The 21,859-nt window shown below is 43.1% G+C and overlaps 1 protein-coding gene across 2 annotated transcripts in view; it reads left to right on the top strand.

The window, feature by feature from the left end:
- The window catches only part of vaspb (vasodilator stimulated phosphoprotein b), a 45,972-nt gene extending 24,113 nt beyond the window's left edge, over window positions 1–21,859 (top strand). Inside the window, exons 3-14 of one of the 2 annotated variants that reach the window (XM_080730903.1) lie at window positions 11,079–11,259; window positions 12,142–12,208; window positions 14,977–15,074; window positions 15,842–16,104; window positions 16,465–16,589; window positions 16,675–16,711; window positions 16,847–16,874; window positions 16,995–17,037; window positions 17,289–17,345; window positions 18,920–18,989; window positions 19,938–19,995; window positions 20,293–21,859. In XM_080730903.1, the coding sequence (XP_080587029.1) occupies window positions 11,079–11,259; window positions 12,142–12,208; window positions 14,977–15,074; window positions 15,842–16,104; window positions 16,465–16,589; window positions 16,675–16,711; window positions 16,847–16,874; window positions 16,995–17,037; window positions 17,289–17,345; window positions 18,920–18,989; window positions 19,938–19,995; window positions 20,293–20,327 (1,062 nt within the window). In that variant the 3' untranslated portion in view covers window positions 20,328–21,859. The remainder of the gene's footprint in view (window positions 1–11,078; window positions 11,260–12,141; window positions 12,209–14,976; window positions 15,075–15,841; window positions 16,105–16,464; window positions 16,590–16,674; window positions 16,712–16,846; window positions 16,875–16,994; window positions 17,038–17,288; window positions 17,346–18,919; window positions 18,990–19,937; window positions 19,996–20,292) is intronic. The other variant, XM_080730904.1, reaches the window with a different exon arrangement.

Genomic DNA, 21,859 nt, shown 5'->3' on the forward strand with positions numbered 1-21,859 from the left:
TGACCCGGCCAGTTATCGAATCCCGACCTCCCAGTCTCAGGGCGGACACTCTAACCACAAGGCCACTGAGCTGGTCTAATCCTAGTATTAATGCTAGGATTAATTGCAGACTACTAATATGTAAAAAGGCATTATGGGACACATGCATGTGGTTCTCTCTCTGGGCTCCTGTGTCTGGACTCTACCAGCTGGTTTCAGCCTTGGTGCCCACAATTTAAAGTTTTCCACACTCTGACGAATGCCCAAGCACTATCCTGAATTATTTTAATCATAAAGACCGCTCTGACCAGTGGCCACCTCGGAATGTATAACGCAAAACACATACACATTTGATCTTATCAGGCATACACTTCGTGGAGAAATACACAGAAGACGTATGGTATTTTTACCCACACTATACATAGGATCTCCTCACATCGAAAAAATTGTTACCCTAAGCATTTAAAAAAAGTAAGACCATCTCAAGGGCAGATCTGCTGTGTTGGTCATGAGCCAGATTTGAACCCACACACACAGCACCGACTGGGATCCGTTCTGTTTAAGACCTTACTTAACTGAGCAAGCTGAGAGGTCATTCTTATTTGCAGCCTGGGAGATGCAATTGCAGGGGAAGGTAGGGTTACACGCACACTTAACCACAGTCACACCTGATACCTCTAATAATACACACTTTGAGTTATATCAATGTATATCAACTTATAAGGTACATGGGGAGTTCCGACAAGATGGCGACCGAGTAGGACGCGTTTGTTGAGCTCTGTGGAGGTGCATAGTTTTCACATTTTTTAAGCCCATTTTTTACTGCCTTTATAGTTCTTTTGAGACTTTAAACGCCCAAAACACTGGTGAGCGTCTGTTTTTGCAGTTGTTTCGTGTTTCATGCCGAATACGATTAACACGAGGTCGAGGAGTACCAGGTCTCCGACCGCAAACGCTGACAACATGGCCGGCGCAATGCAGGGCGACGCTGACGCTCCGGTTACAAAGAGCATGCTGCGCGAGGTCCTCAAGGAATCACTGAAAGAGTTTATGGATGGTTTTATTCAACCCATGATGCTTGGCTTGGAGAAGAAATTACTGAAGAAGATTGATGACTTCGGAAAGGAGCTGCGTCCTGCAGTCGCCACGCTGAACACGACCGTGGCTGAACATGGGGAGGCCATTGAGAACTTTGGTTCCTCCATGGACAGTTTGCAGATGTGTATCACTGAATTGGAGAGAAGATGTGCTAATCTGGAGGAGAAGCTCGTCATAGCAGAAGACCGGAGTCGTAGGAACAACATAAGAGTGATTGGGATCTCTCCTGGGCTAGAAAAGGCTGACCCAGTGGCCTTTATCCAGTCTTTTTTGCAGAAAACATTCCCCGACGAGTTTCCCGACTCCCCCCCGGAGGTGGATCGTGCTCATCGGACCGGCAATCCACGTTCTGATAAGCCAAGGGCTTTCCTGGCAAGGATCCATTTTTTCCGTGTAAAGGAACGCATACTCCAGCTCTCCAGGAAAGCAGGCCAACTGACATACAATGGCAAAAAGGTGTATATTTTCCCCGACTGGTCTGCTGAAACATCAAAGAGAAGGGCAGCTTTCGGGCCAGTAAAGGAATTCCTACGTTCCATCACCGCGGAAGGAGTGAAATACGGAATAAGGCACCCGAGCAAATTCTGGATAACCGTGGATGAGGCGACCTCTACTTTCAACTCACCCAAGGAAGCTCTGGCCTTTTGCAAGGATAAGTTCAAGACTCCAGGTGCTGCGGACGAGACTCTAGCTACGCAGGATGATGAGACGACAGTTACAGAGAACTAACTTTTACCAGGGACACTTTTGCTTTCGTGATCGCGTGCTTTCAAACACATTCTGCCGATGTGATATCCTTTTGCCTTTAATGGACTGTTGGTAAGCTGGCTGGGACTTTGGAGATGACTTTTACGCAGCGTCTTTCTTTCCTCACTCTCTCCTCCTCCTCCTCCCCAAAGGGTGAGTTGTTAATGTAAGCCTACTTATTGTTTTGGACTCATCATCTGACTTGACGTTGTGTTTTCAAGTGTTTCGTTTCATAATACCTATTTTATTTGTATCGAAGAATAAGATATATTTTATTTTTTAACAAGATCTGTAAGCAGATGGGTGTTACTCGTTTTAATTTAGGTTACCGCAAGGAGAGAGGATTTAGGGCTGCTAAAGCTATAAGCATAATTCACTGTCTTTTTTGTTTGAATATAATGGACATTGTTCTTGTTATTACTGTATTCCTTTTCTTTGCTCTTATTGAGCGTTGTGCTGCTTACTATATAGGTCTAGAGGGTTTTATCTCTCTCTGTTAAGCTTTGTCTAACGGGTTCCGTGTCGCGGTTCAGACGGAGCCTGCTCTCTCTCTCGTCTTTTCTCTATGTCTCTCTATCTATCTCGGCTTTCCCTCTCTCTCTCTCTCTCTCTCTCTCTCTCTCTCTCTCTCTCTATGGCTCTCTCTCTCGCTGTGTGTGTGTGTGTGTCTCTCTCTCTCTCTCTCTCTCTCTCTCTCTTTCTGTTAGGTAATGGCGGCTATGTTGGTTGTTAGTTTATGGTTCGTTTATGCCTCCTAAAACGCTACTTTCTCGGGTAGGAGGGCGAGACTGGGCTTTGGCCTTTGTATTGAGTAATGTAGCCTACTGTTTAAGGTGAAACAGATATAAATAATATGGTCTAAATTGTGAAGGCTCCGCGGTTCCAGAGACCACTCGCTCTCCCGCCCTTTCTCTATGTCTCTCTACCTATCTCTGCTTCTCCTCTCTCTCTCTCTCTCCCTGGCTCATTGACTCGTTCTTTTTTTTCCTTTTTTTTCTAATCTCAATAGCTGGCGGATGTACGATCTCGTGGCGCGTTGGCTCTACGTGCTTGTGGATCCGCTGTCTGTCTGGGGGGGGGGGGGGGGGGTAGTTATTTACCTACTTTTGTTGTCTTCTAAAATGTTAATTTCTTGATGGGGGGAGAGGGGAGCTCTGTATTGGGATATTTATTTTGTAGTCGTGATTGGGTAGGTTCACTGTTTGAAGTATGGTAGTTTACTGTTTAAGACGGAAACAGACTTAACTAATATGATTGACATTTATCTAAGTTTGCACTGGCCTTTTGGGCATGTACAGGGAGCTGTATATGGCGCAGTATGCATTATGTGTGCTGTGTTGTATATGGTTTCCTGATCATACATAACTGTGTTTTATGTAAATACTTATGTATACAGACTTTTCTTTTCTTTCTTTTTTTCCCCCTTCTAATTAGTAATTGTGGTTTGTATACATGGATGCATGGGGGGGCTGTATGTGGCGCAGTATGCATTAACACTGTGTGTGCTTTGCTGCATATGGCCCCCCGGATGTGCTTTTAATTTCTATTTCTAACTACATATATAAGTGCATATATTTTTTATATCATATACACTGATTTCCTTTTTATTTATTTTTATTATTAATATTATATTAGTGCCTTGTCGTGGTGACAGCCTTATTTCCACTTATCTGTCACAAGTGTTTGGTTATTTGCATTAACGTGGCTTATAGGGCTTTATCACATTCTAGGTGGGCCTAGTGCTGGACTGATTATTATTATTACAGTTGTTATAGTCCCCTCATTTTTTTTCCCTTTATTCTTTTCTTTTTTCTCTCCCCCTTCTTTACTAGAAATGTTAACATACCATTCTCATTTATTTAAGTGATATGAAGTGGGGAGATTGATCATAATTTGAGGGGATGGAATGTTTGAGAGCTATTCAGCCACAAGAAGGCACTTTTTTGTTGTTGTTGTTTTTACTTTGGTGATCTGTTATATATTTACATAATCACCAGAGGGCAATGTATGGTTACTTTTGGGCAGTTACTTGTTTGCACTCTCTGACAGAGTGAAATGAAGGTTGACTAATAGGTTGATGGGGTGGGGAACTGTTTTTGTGCACTCTGATGCTAATGGGGTTTTCCCCCTCAAGCTTCAATGTTATGTGTTTTTTTATGTTCGTTTGATGTTGCTTTTTCCTTTCTGTTCCTTTTGGGGTTGTTTTGTTTTTCTGTGGGGAAGGTTTGTTGTGAGGGACCAACTAGGAAATTCTAAAATGTTCTACTGTGCTTGCTGTGCGTATGGTTTGAACCACAATTATGACAGAATATAAATTTCTAAGTTTCAATGTAAGGGGAGCGAATATACCGCATAAGCGAACCAGCATTTTGGGGGTTTTGCGATCTAAATCAATTGACTTTGCATTTATACAGGAGTCTCATCTTTTAAAAGAGCATTCCAACCGATTGGCTAATAAACATTATCGTGTTTTAGCCTTTTCAGCTGCTTCTTCCAAAACCAAGGGAGTAGCCATATTGGCTAGACGTAACCTTAGGTTGGATTTTCTGGGTGATTGGTCTGACAGTGACGGGAGGATAGCTGTTGCTAAAATCCGCTTGGAGGGTAAAATGCTAGCACTAGTCTCTGTGTATGCTCCAAATGTTTTAGACAAAGAGTTTTACAAATTACTAACTAAAACCTTATTGGAACTGACGGATTTCAAAATCATTGTTGGTGCTGACTTCAATGCAACATGGCAACATAACCTAGATAGATCCACTGGGGTAGAAAGCAGAGAACAAGCACTAGCGTCTGCAGAACTACGTGCTTGGGCAAACTCAACTGGCTTACTCGACATCTGGCGTTTAATGAACCCAACGGTTAGAGATTTTTCTTTTCTGTCGGGTAGGCATGCTTCATTCTCTAGGATCGATTACGTTTTTGCCCCTGTTAGCTTGTTTCATAAAATTGCCAAGGTAGAGTTGCTCCCAATGTCACTCTCGGATCACAAGGCGGTGCTGTGTGTTGCTTCACTGAAACAGGTTATAGATAGAGCTCCTAGATGGCGGTTTAACACCACACTGCTGCGCGATGCGGCATTTGTAGCTCAGTTTCAAACTGGTTTGCGCGAATTTATAAATATCAATACAGGCTCAGTTGAGGATCCCAGAATTCTTTGGGATGCAATTAAAGGCTTTATCAGGAGTAATACAACCCTCTATGCGTCCACTCAGAGAAAATTAAGGTCAGCCAAACTGGTGGAATTGGAATCTCGGTTTTCTACTTTGGATAATTCTCTCCAAAATAACTTTGATGTTAGTACAGCAACCCAGAGAGAGCTAGTTAAGAAAGAAATTAACTCCATTCTCAAGCGCCGCTCAGAATTTCAAATGAAACGCACAAGGCAAAACTACTATTTTAATAGTGCAAGACCCAGTCACTTACTGGCTTTACGTCTTAGATCCAATGAGCATTTTGCTGATATTGTTAGTGTCAAATCAACAACGGGAGCCATGGTTACAGAACCCAAAGAGGTCAATGCCACGTTTCGTGCTTTTTATGATGAGCTCTACACCTCCGAGGTCATTCACGATGATGCAGTATGCAATGATTTTTTATCCAACATACAGTTACCAACCCTTAGCGAGGCGGATGCGGAAGCCTTAGATAGACCGCTCCATCTGGCGGAATTACAGGAAGCTGTGCTCGCAATGCGTAGGGGCAAGTCGCCTGGTTTGGATGGGATACCCCCTGAACTTTATGCCATCTTTTGGGAAGATCTAGGTCAGCTGATGCTAGACATGTTTCGATATGCAATTGAAAGTGGCTCTTTCTCCAGGGATGTGAATGTAGCTATTATATCATTATTGTTGAAGAAGAACAAGGATCCCACAGATTGCGCAAGCTATAGACCGCTTTCACTTTTGAATTCTGATCTAAAAGTTTTTGCTAAGGTGCTTGCGCGTCGCTTGCAGGGTTTTATGACCACCTTAGTACACTGTGATCAGACAGGTTTCATAGGAACTAGACTAGCCTCTGATAATGCTAGACGACTATTGCATATCATCGATAGGGCTAAGGAGCTGAGGACCCCCGCCGCAGTGTTGTCGCTCGATGCGTTGAAAGCATTTGATCGTCTGGAATGGTCTTACCTGTGGGCTGTACTAGATAAAATGGGATTTGGTGCTTCATTCATACATTTTGTTAAAGTACTTTATTCTAATCCGTCAGCGATGGTCCTAACCGGTAAGATCTGTTCGCCGCTATTCACGATTGGCAGATCTTCAAGGCAGGGTTGTCCCCTTAGTCCTCTCCTTTTCGCACTTTCACTCGAACCCTTGGCTCAGACAGTGCGTCAGTCTGCAGATATTACTCCTGTTTCGATTAACAACACACAGCATCGCATTTCCCTATATGCTGATGATATTCTACTGTTCATTGAGAATGCACCACAGTCAATTACTCACGTCCTTCAAATTTTTGATCAGTTCAGTTCCATTTCCGGCTACAAAATTAATTGGACGAAGTCAGCCCTTCTACCTCTAAATGATCAGATGAGATCTGCTATCCTGCCGCCCATAATCCCAGTAGTAAGCCAATTCAAATATCTTGGCATAGATATTTTCCCCTCTCTTCAGGCTATTGTTAAGAACAACTATGGTGACACTCTAAATAAGATTTGTCTTGATTTAGATAGATGGTCATCTTTGCCCAACTCTCTCCAAGCTCGAGTTTCAATCATAAAGATGAATGTTCTTCCTAGGGTTAACTTTGTAAGCTCTATGCTCCCTTTGCCACCACCGCCGCAATACTGGAATAAGCTTCACTCTTCGATATCTAAGTTTGTGTGGAAAGGGAAACGCCCTCGTCTTAAACTTTCTCTATTACAACGTGCTAGAGATGATGGCGGCCTTTCATTGCCCAACTTTAAATTTTATTATTGGGCCTTCACGCTCCGCCCCCTTTTAAATTGGTTTAACCCAGCAAATAAGGTTTCTTGGAGAGAGCTTGAGGAGAGTTTAGTGCAGCCTGTTGAATTGAGAGATCTTATCTATTCAAACATAACTACACATCAATGCAAAGTTCGCTTTGGACCTATCATTTCTCATTTAGTGGCAGTATGGAGGGCAGCTGAAAAGATGTGTAAGATTGATTGTAAATGGAACTTATTTTCCCCAGTGTTCAATAATCAAAGACTTTTAATCGAGGATCGCCCCATTCGCTTTCCAAGGTGGAGGGCTAAGGGGATTCGTACATTAGGGGACTTATTTGATAGAAATGGTTTACGACCTTTTCGAGATTTGTGTGACATCTTCAATCTGCCTGGAAATACCCTTTTTTTCTACTTCCAACTGAGAACGTCCATGAGGACCTACGGGGTCCCATGGCAAGCTCCCCTTAGATTGCACCCCTTCCATGAGTTTATCTGTGATGGTAACAGAACAAGAGGTTTGGTTTCCACCCTCTATGGTTTTTTATTAGACTGTAGTTATGGGCCCCTATCTGTTGATACTGTTTGGAGGAATGATGTACCAAATTTGGACCCTGACTTTTGTTGGGACACAGTATGGTCTAACATTAGGCTATCTTCTAGAAATCCAGACCATCAACAAATTCATTTAAATTTTGTTCATCGGACTTATTTAACTCCCCGCAGACTATGTGCTATGAGGATTTTGAATAATCCCAACTGCACTCTCTGCGCCTCAAATAGTATTGGTACCTTCCTTCACATGGTTTGGGAATGCCCAAATGTGTCGTCATTCTGGAATATGGTTGCCTCCAAACTTTCAACTATTTTTAGTATTAATATCATATCTTCTCCTTCTTTATTTTTATTAAATGACGTCTCACAGTTGCAACTAAACAATATACGCAAGCGCATCTTCTTTGCTGGATTAACGGCGGCGAAGAAGATGGTAGCTACGCGGTGGAAACCTCCTCATACGTTAACGTTTCGCCAGTGGGCCTTGACCTTTCTAGATATAGTATATTTAGAGCAGTCGATAGCAAGGTTACACGGAGCAAAAGAAGAAAACATTAATATATGGTCGGACATTGCAGATAAGCTTAAGGCTATGATTCAAGAAATCACTATATAGTGGTAACAGCCTAGCACAGGCATGCACTATTGTACATTCCGTGTTGGTCCGGGGAAAGGGGGTGGGTGGGTTTTCTTTTCCTTTTCTTGTTTTGCTATTGTTTGTGTTGTTTGTCTGTTAATTGCATTTTTCTTTTGATTAATGTTTTACTTTTTCTTGTTCTATTCATATGTATGTCTCTAATTTCATGTTATGGAAAATAAAAATAATTGATAACAAAAAAAACTTATAAGGTACATGCTGTAAACCCCATCTCACCAATAGGGATCGATATGAAAATGTCATATCACGATTATTTTGACAAAAGAGATCGCGATTTATGATATTATCGCAATAATCAAAATACATTATCCTGGGGCTGAACATTTGCCAAAAAATAGCAGATCTACAAGCTCGGGTCGCGTTGTGTGCTCGTAGATTGGCTATTTTTTGGCAAAGACATTTGATAGAGTGAAAAAAAACGACTGTATCAACTACGTATATTAAGTACCTTTTACCAATTATAGAGGGTTTAAATGGATATGCAGCTCGGCCAATAAAAGGTGAATTGATCCCAGTGCATGACGGAGGACGATATCACGATAAATTAAATCTCCACGATACGATTATCGTGAGTGTTTTTTTTTCACGATAATCGATAATATCACTTATCGTCCCATCCCTACTCACTTATCGTCCCATCCCTACTCACAAATAAAAAAATCACACCCGTGTGAACTGAGCGGTGGTTGTGTGTGTGTGTGTGTGTGCGTGTGTGTGTGCGTGTGTGTGTGCGCGTGTGTGTGTGAGAGAGAGAGAGAGAGAGAGAGTATTGCAGTTGATGCTCAGACTAGACTCAAGAGCACCCTCTCTGGTCACTGAGTGGTAGTTCAGGCTACATACACACATACATACACGGATACACGGATACACGGATACACACACGGCCATGCTATGGAGCGGTCTACCACCGCTCAAAAAGATTGCTGGAGCCCGCTCGGATGAGTTTCCCCCACCCCCATCACGTCAGTGCTCTCTCCCCTGCTGCCGCCATCTCTGTCCTTCTTTAAACATTCAAGCCTCCAAGTGTTCCCTAGAGATGGTTCTTAAAGTGGATGATGTTTCCTGCGAGATAGTTTGCCATGCTCAGTCATTTCCTGTGACAATTTAGGAAGACCAGACCACCCACCCCCTCCTCCCGTCTCTGTCGCTCTCGGCTGAGGTGACACCTAATGGCTAATTCATAAATCTGTTATTCTCAGAGGTCGAAAATCTGTTAGTTTTGGCAAGCGACACATTCGTATGATGGAAATAATGTAAGTTGAACTCGACCACTTTAACCCTGGTGTCACTATTTTGGCTATGTCATTATCGTCGAAGACGTTTTGAAAAAGGCAGACCTGCAAGCTCAAAACAATGCATTACAATGCATTACAGTGAGTTTGTAGATCGTCGATTTCGAAAACGATTTTGAAAGATTTGAAAAATAGTGGAGGTTTTAACTTTTTTAACTTCTTTTGAAATATTATCCATTTAGGGCTTGAGTGGCTATAATGATTCTCTAATGTTTATTGATTTGTAATATTAATTATTCTCTACTGTATATTGTTTTGTAATATTACAAATAAGTTCAACTAGACTCTGGAAATGCAAATAGATGACATCAGCCTTCTCCATATTTTGCAGTTGTATTGATATTATGTGGAGATCTGCTTATTCGACCAACCTCTCACTTGTCACATCGCTCCCTAGGGTCCTCTGTGATAGGCACACAGTTTGAAGTCGATTGGTCAGGCGGTTCTCGAGATACGCTGGTGACCACTCTCAGACATGCTCATACTGTACATAAGTACGCAGAGATGACGCACATTTATAGTAGGATGCCTTCATCTCAGTCTCTCATGCATAACCCATGATTTGAGTAGCAGATGAGGGCAAATGCAGGTGGCTGCAATCTTCTCTTTCTCTCATATACTATTACTGTGTCTCTTGTCTCTCATCATTTGTCTCTTGCCATTGACTTGGAATTGGAGATCATCGCGTTTGCTGTTTGCAGTGCTCATGGCCGCATTCCTTCTATCTGTCCCAACCTGGCTGCATTTATCTGCTGTTTGACAGGACTGGACAGAGGTTAGGAATGCCTCTCGCGTGCTGGTTGCAGCAATTGAACTTGTTAGCCTCTCACCCATTGGAGCACATGCCGACTGCTGGTGTATTCACTCTGACTGGCTCTCCTCTTTGCCCCCCCCCTCTCTCTCCTTTGCCCTGTGGAATTCAGAGGCTGTAAAACAAACAGGGAAATGGCGCGTCAGCACATTCAGGTTGCGCTCAACCCCGAACCTATTTTTTTCCCCCCCTCCACTGCTGTATAGGGCTCACGCCACCTGCTGGGTGGAACATCTTTTCTCCCAGACAGTTGATTTAGCAATGTTAACTTTAGTGCACTGCAACCCTTATGCCAAACATTAAACATAAACTTAACCATGATGGAAAAACACATACAGTGGTGGAGAAACTACATTTTTGTTCAGAACAAAGACAATTTTGTTTTGTTCATTTAGTTGTCCTCAGGGTGTCACAAGGGGGGGGGGGGGGGGAGTGGGACCAAGGGCCCAAGGTGGAGGGCCTTAATTATTTTATACTTTAGCTATTGAAAATTAACAGATATACAAGCTCACAGCGCGGCACAGAGTGCCGCCCTGCGAGCTTGTAGATATGCTATTTTTGAAAAGTCGTGGAAATGTGTGCAAATCTTTGAATATATGTATTTTTTAAGCGAACATTTGTAACTCAAATTTTGCTTCTGGGGGGTCCCTGGAACTAAATATTTTGAGATGGGGGTCCGTGGCCTTCACATGAAAAACATTGAGCACCACTGACATAGAAAACATCACAAAAATAATCACGATATTCAAAAATAGCAGATCTACAAGCTCGCAGTGAGCATTATCTTCTATCTCCTTGTACCACAGGGCCCAGAATTTGTTGCTACACCCCTGGTTGTCCTACATTCTTCCTTTGTTATTTTTCTGGTTGTTGTGTTATAGGTCATTTTATGTCTGACCAGTACTGCAGGTTTCTCACTTAACGTCTAATATCCTCTGTTTTGTCCTAAAGAATTCACACTACCTGGCCACTAACACAGGTCACCTGTTGTCCAACCCCCATTTTCCTTTTTTTTTTTTGCTCTAGGTGGTCATAAACTGTCCAATCGTGAAAGGCCTGAAGTACAACCAAGCCACGCCTAACTTTCACCAGTGGCGAGATGCGCGGCAGGTGTGGGGGCTGAACTTTGGCAGCAAGGAGGATGCTGCTCTGTTCGCTAACGGCATGCAGCACGCTCTGGAGGTGCTCACTTCAATGGCAGATGCAGGTAATGGATGCAGCCATTGTTTTATGCTTCCTTAACCACTTTCAACCTCATGCCCCTATTTACATAGACCAGTGGTTCTAAAACTTGGGGTCAGTCCCAAAATTATTTTGTGGGGTCCCCAGATGATTAGCTTAATGTAATTTCTTTCTCACTCAGCGGTGTATACAGGGTATCTGCACATTTATAAAGTCACAATTTAAGGACTTTCAAGACCGTTTTAATACCAAACTGGCCAAATTCCAAGTGCTTGTCAGGGTGGGAATCCCCAGTTCAAATGTGTTTAATTTGGGGGGTCATGGCCAAAAAAGGTTTGAGAACCCCTGGCGAAAATGTTCAAAGAGAAGTACAATTTACAATTTAGGCATTTAGCAGACACTCTTAATCCAGAGCGATTTACAGTAACCAGGGTAATACATCAGTGCTTGGAGTAGAAATCTTAAAGGGTAGGTACACCAAGGACCTATTCAATAAAATCAATAAAAACAAAAAACATCAATAATCTGTACATCGAAGCTACACACAGTCGCTCTATATAAAAATTCTATCTAAATTACATTTTTGCCTTTCCATGAGTATGGTCATCGAGGGTAGGCAACTGTTACGCTAAGTGCTATGGGCGGAAGAGGTGAGTCTTCAGACTACGGCGGAAGCTAGGGAGTGAGTCTGCAGTTCTAATTGCAATGGGGAGTTCATTCCACAGTTTGAGGGCCAGGAGGGCAAAGAGTCTTTGGAATGTAGTCAGACGGTATACCCGTCCCTCTCACCACATGCTTACAAATAGATCTTTGTGGAGATACAAGCAGTCACTTCAAAAACAGAACATGTATATAACATGCCCTTGAGCTTATCATCAGAAACATCCCTTGCTCTGTCTTCCTGCAGGTTATGCAACCCTCCCTCGCCCAGTGTCAAATGGACCAACCCCAGAGGAGCTGGAACAACAGCGAAGGTACCAAGACTAGTGTTCTTTGGGGGAGATTGCGTGCTATCAACCTTGTGTTATAGGTCTTCCCTTTCTCCCCAATTTAGTCGTTGTTCCAGTTATTTCCCCCCCACACACAGGGAGGATGTAGAGCCTCCGTCCTACTCCTCCTGCCCAACACTCCTGTGATTCCAGATATCCAGAGCTATGTTAATAGGGGACATCCTTCCCTTTACCTAAGATCAAAACTACTGACAAATGCAGGCTGTGGCTTCAAACACGCACGCACACACACACACACACACACACACACACACACACACACACACACACACACACACACACACACACACACACACACACACACACACACACACACACACACACACACACACCGGCTCCTCCTGTCCACATGTCGAAGTGTCCTTGGGCAAGACACTCCAATGAGTCGGTCTGTGTTAACTTGCCACCATTGGTGTGTGATGACGCTGGTGTCGACTGTTCGCACTTCCGTGTTGGACGTGCCCTCTGCTCAGCTCCGGTAGGAAAAACGTCCTTGTGGTGTGGAGTGCCTGGCCGAGTGGATGCATTGTGGAGCATTCAAACCTCAGTCTCCACAATGGTGGGCAGAACCTGTAACCCAGCGCAGATGTCCCTGTAATATGTCTCTTTGACCAGAATTTAGTGTTAAAAGCTTTTTGGACGTGTCCTAATGTAACGGGTAGTGTCTGTCTGCGTATTTGGTGAAGGTGTCTATGGTGCAGAAGTGATGACACGGCCACACAGGACTTGCTCTCACTCAGGTTGACTTTACTTTGGTGCTCCTGGTTTGAACACATTCATATATGACCCTGTTACACTAATCAAAAAGACAAACTGGTAAAAAGTAACAACTTTTTAACGCCAGTGATATGCCCACATTTCCCAGTCTACCCCACTTCCCAGTTAAGTGGTGCAAGGTGTAACTAGATTCAGTCAAATAAAGATTTCCTTTTGAAACAAATTGGGCCATTAGGTGTTGCTGATTGTGTGGTGAGTGTCATGGATACTCTCTAGCTAAGCTTAACAGTGATATATGAGAGAGAAGAGGTAACAGAAGAGCTACAAGTGTCCCTCAAGCCACCGGTACTCCTAGAACGGAATGCTATCCAAAGAGTGAGAAAGAGTTATGGCCAAAGGAATGGCATAAATAATCCAGGTCCGGGCACTCGAGGTAGGGTTGAATATTTTAAATGCCTTTAATTGAATGGGCTTGAGACATAATTAAAACTACCCCAACGCATGTCGGCTTGTGCCTTCTTCCGAGTCGAACAATGCTTCCTCGCTCTTTAGTGATATATGAGATTTTAGTTTATTTTCCATCTGTTCAAATGAAGTCCACTGTTGTTTTAGTTGCAATCAATTTAGTCATGCACTGAAAATGGCAGATCTACATGCTCACAACGGGTGCAATGCAACGTCTTGCGACAACACCTCACAACAAAGTAAAGCAAGCCTTTCAGGCTGTCTTGGCTTCTTTCTTCTGTCCTGCCTGAACAGATCTGTTAATTGTGCACGCTACGTGCGTACACACACACACACACACACACACACACACACACACACACACACACACACACACACACACACACACACACACACGTGTAGCGGATTTGATGGCATTAGCCTCATGCTGCTTAAACCCTCCATCAGTCCCTCTAGGTTAAAGGTTAAACAGGGGACGAGGAAGGCCAACACATCGTCTTTCCCACCGTCCCTCCATCCATCTATCCACCAGCTAGTCTCTGTTGACCCCTGCACTCGCCCGCATAGACTAGGCATTAACCTTTTAATCTCATTTCATTCTAAATGGTCATATGCAGCATGGTAGGAGAAGCTTTCGGATTGGCCCGAGAAGCCGTCTGTCAAACCACAAGAAGCGCTATTTGTTGTTTTCATGCCGGGGCTTATGCAGGGTCCTAAGCTCTGCTATTAAAGCAGTGCTGACTGACACAGAGTGAAATGTCCAATTCAAGCAGTACTTTGTGTATGTATTCGGCATTCAACGTTTTTCTGCCTAGATATAGAATTAGTTGCATTGCTCACCAGCCTCATAAGTAGTGAGTAAACCTTATGGATTCCGAGAAAGAACAGTAATGGTTCCCCCTCCCTCCCTCCCTCTCGTCTGGGCACAGTGCCCAAGTCGACCAGCAGTGCTTTAAATCTCACCAGTGAGGGTGTGTGTGTGTGCACACAGTCATGCGCACACACACGGCATGGGTATATGTTTAAGATTGCTGTGTTTGAGATTGTGTACATATATATGCCTTCCTGTGTGCGTATAAAAGACCTTTGTGACTGACAGATGTGTTGGGGGAGGAGGTGGGAGACTACCTTGCTAGTGAGCCGTGCAATCTAGTATAGGCCATCTAGTCCAGCTGTGGACTTTGCGCTTCCAGCACCAGGCTAATCAGAAGCTGAAAAATGCCCCATCCTTCACATGTACCACCACAGAGTTCAGTATATAGGAGTTGTTCTTTAACCCATTTAGAACGGGTACACATTTTGTGTATCATTATTTTATGCTTTAACTATTGAAAAATAGCAGATATACAAGCTCACAGCGCGGCACCGAGTGCCGCGCTGCGAGCTCGTAGATCTGCTATTTTTGAAAAGTCGTGAACATTAGAATTTTGACCCGATTCTATAAGTGTCTTTTGAATCCTTCTAATTCTAGGCCTAAATGGGTTAATGGATTAATTATTTGAAGGATTTGTTCAATTAATTGAGTTGTTTTTTTAATGTGTTTTGTCTAGATTGGAGCAGCAAAGGCTGGAGCAGCAGGAGAGAGAACGTCAAGAGAGAGAACGACAGGAGCGAGAGAGGCAGGAAAGGGAGAGACAAGCGGCCGCAGGTCAGGAAACGCCTGCGTTAGTCATCACAACCACCCTCATTAATAATGCTGTTCCTCTTCCATAGAAAAGACAAGCAGCTGCTGCTCCTAATCATTCACATCACCACAGTACAGTCCCTCCTCGTATAATGTACATCAAGTCATAGTTGTTTTCCTAGTACTAATTAAACCTCTTTAGTACTGTCCATTTTTCATGATACTGTAGGTCAGGGGTTCCCAAACTCTTTTGGCTCAGGGCACCCATATAAAAAAGAAAAAAATCATCCGAGGCACCCCCTACATTATATTCATAATTTTCACTCCCAGCACCTTATATTTATAGCATATTTTAGCAATTATGTTGCGAGGAAAACGTTGAGATAAGAGCCATTTTGGTTAGAACTGACTGAAAATAACTTTGTACTTCAAGTTTAAAATGATTTAAAATGTCCAAATAAATACCAAATATTATCAAATTATCTCGCGGCACCCCTGGACTGCTGTCACGGCACCCCAGGGTGCGTCACTCACTTTGAAAACGCCTGCTGTAGGTTACATGGTTTCCAAGTCGTAGCTGTTTTGTAACAAATCACGGCTTGGTCAGATGATGAAAATTATACATAATTGTCTACATTATTACATCTTCAGAGAAACACTTTGTGTTGACAAGATTCAGCAGGCATCAGTCACAAAACTGTTATCGCTACGCGGCCTGATCTCTTTATGAGGAGTTCATGTGGTGATCTTCATGCTAAACGGTCACCGTTCTCATTGGTTCTCGTCTCTAGCTGCCATCCCCCCTGCTCCTCCGATGATGACCGGAGCCCCCGCACCGCCACCGGCCCCTCCTCCGCCCCCCTGCCCTCCGCCCGCCCCTGCCCCTCCTCCAGCCCCTGCCCCTCCGGGACCACCCTCCACAGGAGGAGGAGGAGGACCACCTCCCGCTCCGCCCGCACCACCCTTGCCCTCCGCTGGAGGAGGAGGTGGTGGCGGGGGCGGAGGTGGGTTGGCCGCTGCCATTGCAAGTGCCAAGCTCCGCAAAGTGAACAAGGTGTGTATGGGGAAGTTTGAGCAAAGCATGGAAATGAAACACAATAGTTTTTATGTTCTGGTTGGACAATTTGCCAATTGTAAAGGGTACCGAAGAAGATAAATGACCTTTCACGTTTAAATGTAATGAAGTACTAACTGCAAGGCTGTCTTTATTGTGTGTGCATCTTTTATTGAGGTAACCAATAAATAACCATTTGACTAACAGAGGACATGATCATAGCATATCCACACACTCACTATATTAAAGTCACCTCCTGAAGTGCAGCTGCTACACCTTAGCCATGGACTAGTATCTTGCACTACAGGCACAACGATTTTCAATTTATGTTCACTCCTGACTTTGTTATGCTGCCCTCAGCAGGAGGAAGGAGGCTCTGCAGCCCCGGCAGCCAAGGCTGATAGTAGCCGTAATTCCTCTAGTGGAGGAGGCGGGGGTGGTGGTGGTGGCCTAATGGGCGAGATGAGTGCCATCCTGGCACGGAGGTGAGTGGCATTAATTTGTTGTCCAGGAAAACGTCTGACAGTCAATATCTACCTGCTGATTAACATGTGATTGTGGAATCCGCAGGAAAAAAGCTTCAGAACCCGGCGAGAAGGTTCCTAATGTGAGTACGCCGTAATCTATTTTCCGTCATTTGATACCCTGACTGAATGGATAGTGTTTGTGATGGACATTTTGAGAAATGGGGGTTGAGCCCAACCCATGTTTAACTGGAAGTCTCTCTCTCTTTTATCTGCAGGATGATTCAGAGCCTCAGGGCCAAAATGGTAAGAACCAAACCCTAAAAATCCCAAACATACCAGCTGTATTCATCCTGGTATTTTATTACATCATACACATTGATGTTTGTCTTGCACTGGTGTTATATTATCTACTTTGTTCCTCAGAACCCGTTAGAAGACCTTGGGAGAAGGCATCTACCATGCCCAGGTAATGGAGAGTTCAGCAGTTCTCATGTCCCCTGTGCTCATCCTCCTTGTTTTAACACATCTTGACATGTTGCACAGTTCTCCATCATAATTTTGTGTGTGTGTGTGTTTATGTCCACATACTACATCCGCACATAGACGCACACATGCACACACACACATGTAGTTTTGTCAATGAGACTGTTGTGCGTGTGCGTGCGTGTGCCTGTCATTTTCCTTTCTAAGAGCAGAGTGTGTGTGTTTCACTAACAGGAATAACTCGGTCCCCAAGAACATGGACTCGTCTCCCTCATTGTCCCAGGGTTCCAGGTATAACAAAAAGCTGTCCCCGTTCCCTCGTGTCCACGCTCCTCCCAACTGTCCCTTTCTCTCTCTCTCTCTCTCCGTCCCCTTCAGGTCAGCGCAGCCTCGCTGCAGAATGCTGCCTTGGGGATAGTATACTTATAACTGATAGCACCATCTAATGGACTGCAGAATGTCATGCGTTCAAAGGGCTTTTCAGTGCACTGATTCAGTGCAATTAGGGCTGTCACAATTATTACATAATCGTCTAATCGTGATTATTTGACATTATTGCAATTATTTTGTCATAATCGTCATAATCATGAATGTTGAAAAATGTCCGAAATAGTGGAAATAGCAGATCTACAAGCTCACAACGCGTCGCATCGCGACACGTTGTGAGCTTGTAGATCGGCTATTTCCACTATCAAAGTTATTTTTTAAGTAGTAAGTTGTCAAATATGTCAGTAATGTCTTTGTATATTTAGGTTATGTGTCATATCTACCATGTACAACTTCAAAGCCTAAAAGCCAAACAGAAATGTAATTATCAACGACAAAAACACAATTAAATTGTTAATCGCCAATTATTTGAGTGACAATTAATCGTCATGTAAAATGTCATATCGTGACAGCCTTAAGTGCAATAGTGATGCTCGGGTGGACTTGGTGACTTGCTGGTCCTGCAATTCAGGCAGATTCAGGTCATGGATACCAACACATGGGTGGACATTGATTGTGAAAATTCTTAAAAGTATGTACTTTGCTAAATTAACATAATTTCAGGTTCATTCAGATGCTGGTCTGTCATATTTAACATTTTCACCATACATAGGTGGGTGAATAGCAAATGCAGGCAGGCATGTGTGACCTCAGAGACGACCCGCGCATCACTAAAGTGCATTTTATCTCACTGCTGAAAAGACAAGATATCTCAGTGGAAGTGACTATGGTTGTCCACGCAAATATTCTCCGATTTGCATGGAATTTACAAGCATTAGATGGTGGTGCTGTGGTCTTCTAGGCAACTCTCTGAAGAAGGCTTTGGGTGTCTTTTTTGTTTTGTGTTTACCGTGTTACTGGGATATGTGCTGTGATGTAGAAATATGTGAAAGAGTAGATAGACACCAGTTCATCAACCTGAGGTGAGCAGCCACTGATATAAGGAACATGCCATATACTGTATATGTTTGTATATATACAGTATATCTTTTTTATAAAATAAAGTTTTTCATTAGTGCACTGGCATAACTACCCCAACCCCATCTCCAGCAACAAATTATAAATGGTTTTATTCATTTAGGCTATTAAAAAAACATTATATCAGTGATGCTCCTTCATAGACTGGATGGTATAGATTTATATTGTAAAGATTCCTATCATTCCTATCTACATCCCTTGGTGTATGCATACCTTTCTATCTCTGTGGTGCATTCCCTCACCCCCTGCAGTGCTATGGCGATGGGCTCCGTTGACGGCAACAGTTGTTTCTATGATGGAATTGCCTGGCTTTGGCAATATGTCTGCAACTGGGAAGGAAAAGGAACCCAGGGCTTCTTTAAATCGGTCTATTTGGCTTTCTGTCTCTCTTTCTCTAACAGGATGAAAACCGGTGCTGTTAGTAATGATGCCAGTGGAAATGATGACACGGACTTAGAGAAAATGAAACAGGTATATCTCCCCTCTGTTTGCTAGCATTACAATTACAATTTAGGCATTTAGCAGACATCGTAATCCAGAGCAACTTGCAATAAGCAAGGACAGCACAATGTAATACATCAAATGCATAGCAATAGAGGGTATGCGCGTGACATCACTGTTGCTGGAAGTTATGTGGGAACACGCCTACTGAGTGGCAAAAAACGAATTTCTGCCATTGACAGCCCATACATCCAAACAGAAAAGTCCTATCTGATTGTATTAAACAAAGTTTACTCACCAACATTGCGGCTGTACTGAAAGCTTGAATTATCCTCTTTCTATCTGCAAAGTTTTTGTTTCATAAAAATCCACCATAGGCATGTTATGAGCTACTTTCTCTCAAGACATTCTGTGCAGGTTTTTATTTATCCAAGTGCCAGAGTTTGGAAGCACTCGTTTTCAACAACACAACATCCTGCTGCCTCCTGCATTATGTGCAAATTAGAAACAGGTGGTATGCAGGACCGTTGAGTGATTTGAAACTAGCACTTCCAAACTCCAATGCTCCATGCTGCTCAATGTTTTGCCACTCAGTCTAGATTAGGGGGGGGCGGGTCCCAGTGGACGTGCATACCCTCTATATTAATCGAGGATCGTAGGTAAACCAAGAACCTATTATAGTCAAATAACCAAAGAATCAATAATCAGTACAATGAAACTATACACACTACAGGATGCCAGGTACCACATTAACCTTAACCTCCCTAAGGGTAATATGTTGTAATAGGCAAACATTCTGCGAAAATAGCAGCTAATTATTTGCAATAGATTGGCAGATTCGCAGAAGAGAGCTAGTGTAGAGGAGAAAAGAAGAGGACCAAGTATAGACCCCTGGAGGACCCCGGTCAACAAAGGGCCTGTGTCTCCTGAATTATCCTGAATAGCACATAATGCTCATGCCAATTATTTGCCCTGTAGGAAATTCTGGAGGAGGTGCGGAAAGAGTTACAAAAAGTAAAGGAGGAAATAATTGGAGGTAGGTTGAGTTCATTGTTTCCTCTAGCAAACCAATATGGACATAATGGAATACAAATGTATGGGTGTACAGTAAGCTGTTGTAAATAGTAATTTTATGTCTGTCTGTCTGTCTGTCTGTCTGTCTGTCTGTCTGTCTGTCTGTATGTATACTACTTATGTGTCCATCAAGTCATAGTCTCGTTTGTGCATATATACTGTGCATACTGTATACGTGTCCAAACAACAAGTCAGACTGTCTTACATCTCTGATGGATGTTTGTTTCTGAAGTAACTGTTCCTCTCTCCCACTCCACAGCCTTTATTCAGGAGCTGCAAAAGAGAGGCACATAGTTCTGCATCAGGAAGAATGAGATGGGTGGATGGATGGATGTAAGGAAGAGGCTATGCCCCTGTGTGGATCTCTCCTCTGCTGCCTCCTCCTGTGCAGCCCAGGGATTACTCTTTCTTTCCCACCAACATTGTCTTTCTCTCACACACACACATACACAGTCATTAGCATCATGTAAAAAAAAAAAGGGTAAATCAGGGAAGCTATTCACTTCACCATCCAGGACTCTGAGATCCTTTAGCTACCACCATTGCAATGCTCCCGCCTGCCCCTTTGCTTCTGTAAGAAACACGTGAGAGCACATAATTACAGCTGCTGGTTGCTCTTTCTCTTTCTAAGTACAACTACCCCCCCTGCAGGAATTGCACCCTCACTTCTTCAGCCTCCAACTGTAACATGACGATTTTATCAACAGGGCAGTCAGTCAGTCTTCAGTATTCAGGGATGACATAATGTAACTGTAATAACAAGATGCTGGCACGTGGCACGATTTGTCACGACCCCCCCTCTCTTTTTGTCTCCATCTCTGTCTTTCTCCTCTTATTTGGAGAACATCATTATTCAATCTTTTTTTTTTTTAAACTGCCTTTTACACAGAGACGATAATTTCAGACAAGCCCTGCTAGGAAAAAAAGAAAAGACTATCTCTTTTCATCTGAGTGACACGCTTGGGTGGAAGGACGCGACATTGCTCGACTATGAATCAGGGATCCCCAGGGTGGGGAACCAACCACTCCTATAGCACTCACTGGCCCTTGAAGGGCTGAGGCGAGGGTTCTGTCTGCCCTCTCTGTCACTCCGTTCAAGTGGATTTACACCTACTGACGATAGCCAAGAACAACGACAATACAGCACAAGCCTTTCATGTCAAGAGATGGAGGAGAGATGAGGATAAGGAAGCATGTGAGCAAAGGGAATGTGATGGACAACCTGAGTGCTGTGAAAAAGTTCTGTTGTAGTTCTGTGCTGGTGTGAGAAATCCTTCTCTTTGCATTGCACTTGTTCCAGAGAAAGTTTGTGCGTGCGTGCGTGCGTGCGTGCGTGTGTGTGCACCACTCTACTGACACACTCTTTCCCTGTCAGTCAGATTGAGATGCTACTCGTTGGGCAGTGCAGTGGTCTTATACTGTGCTTCTCACTTTTTTTTCTTCTTCCATTTTAGGTATGTTTTGTAACTTTGAAACATGAGAAATGGCCATGACAAGGTCAATTAATTTGGCCATGACCAACTGCCTTGAGAATAAATATATAAATATATATATAAGAAAAATATATATATTTGTTTTGAGGGAAAATGTTAGCGAAAATAAAATGCTGTTTCTATTTTAATTGAGATGACTGGTGAATGGGGATCCTTTTTTTTTTTGTTTGGATGATTATTGTTTTCTTATTATGAAATGTTATTTTGGGTTTACTGTTTCTTTTTTTTTCTAATAGAGTATAGGCTTTTTACACTGAAATATAAAGAAAACAGCTTAGAGACACTGGATTAGAAATGCCTTTATAGTCAAATACAGCTGCTTCTTGAAACAGA

Source organism: Nannobrachium achirus (genome assembly GCF_963921795.1).
Source record: "Nannobrachium achirus genome assembly, chromosome: 8".
NCBI lineage: Eukaryota > Metazoa > Chordata > Actinopteri > Myctophiformes > Myctophidae > Nannobrachium > Nannobrachium achirus.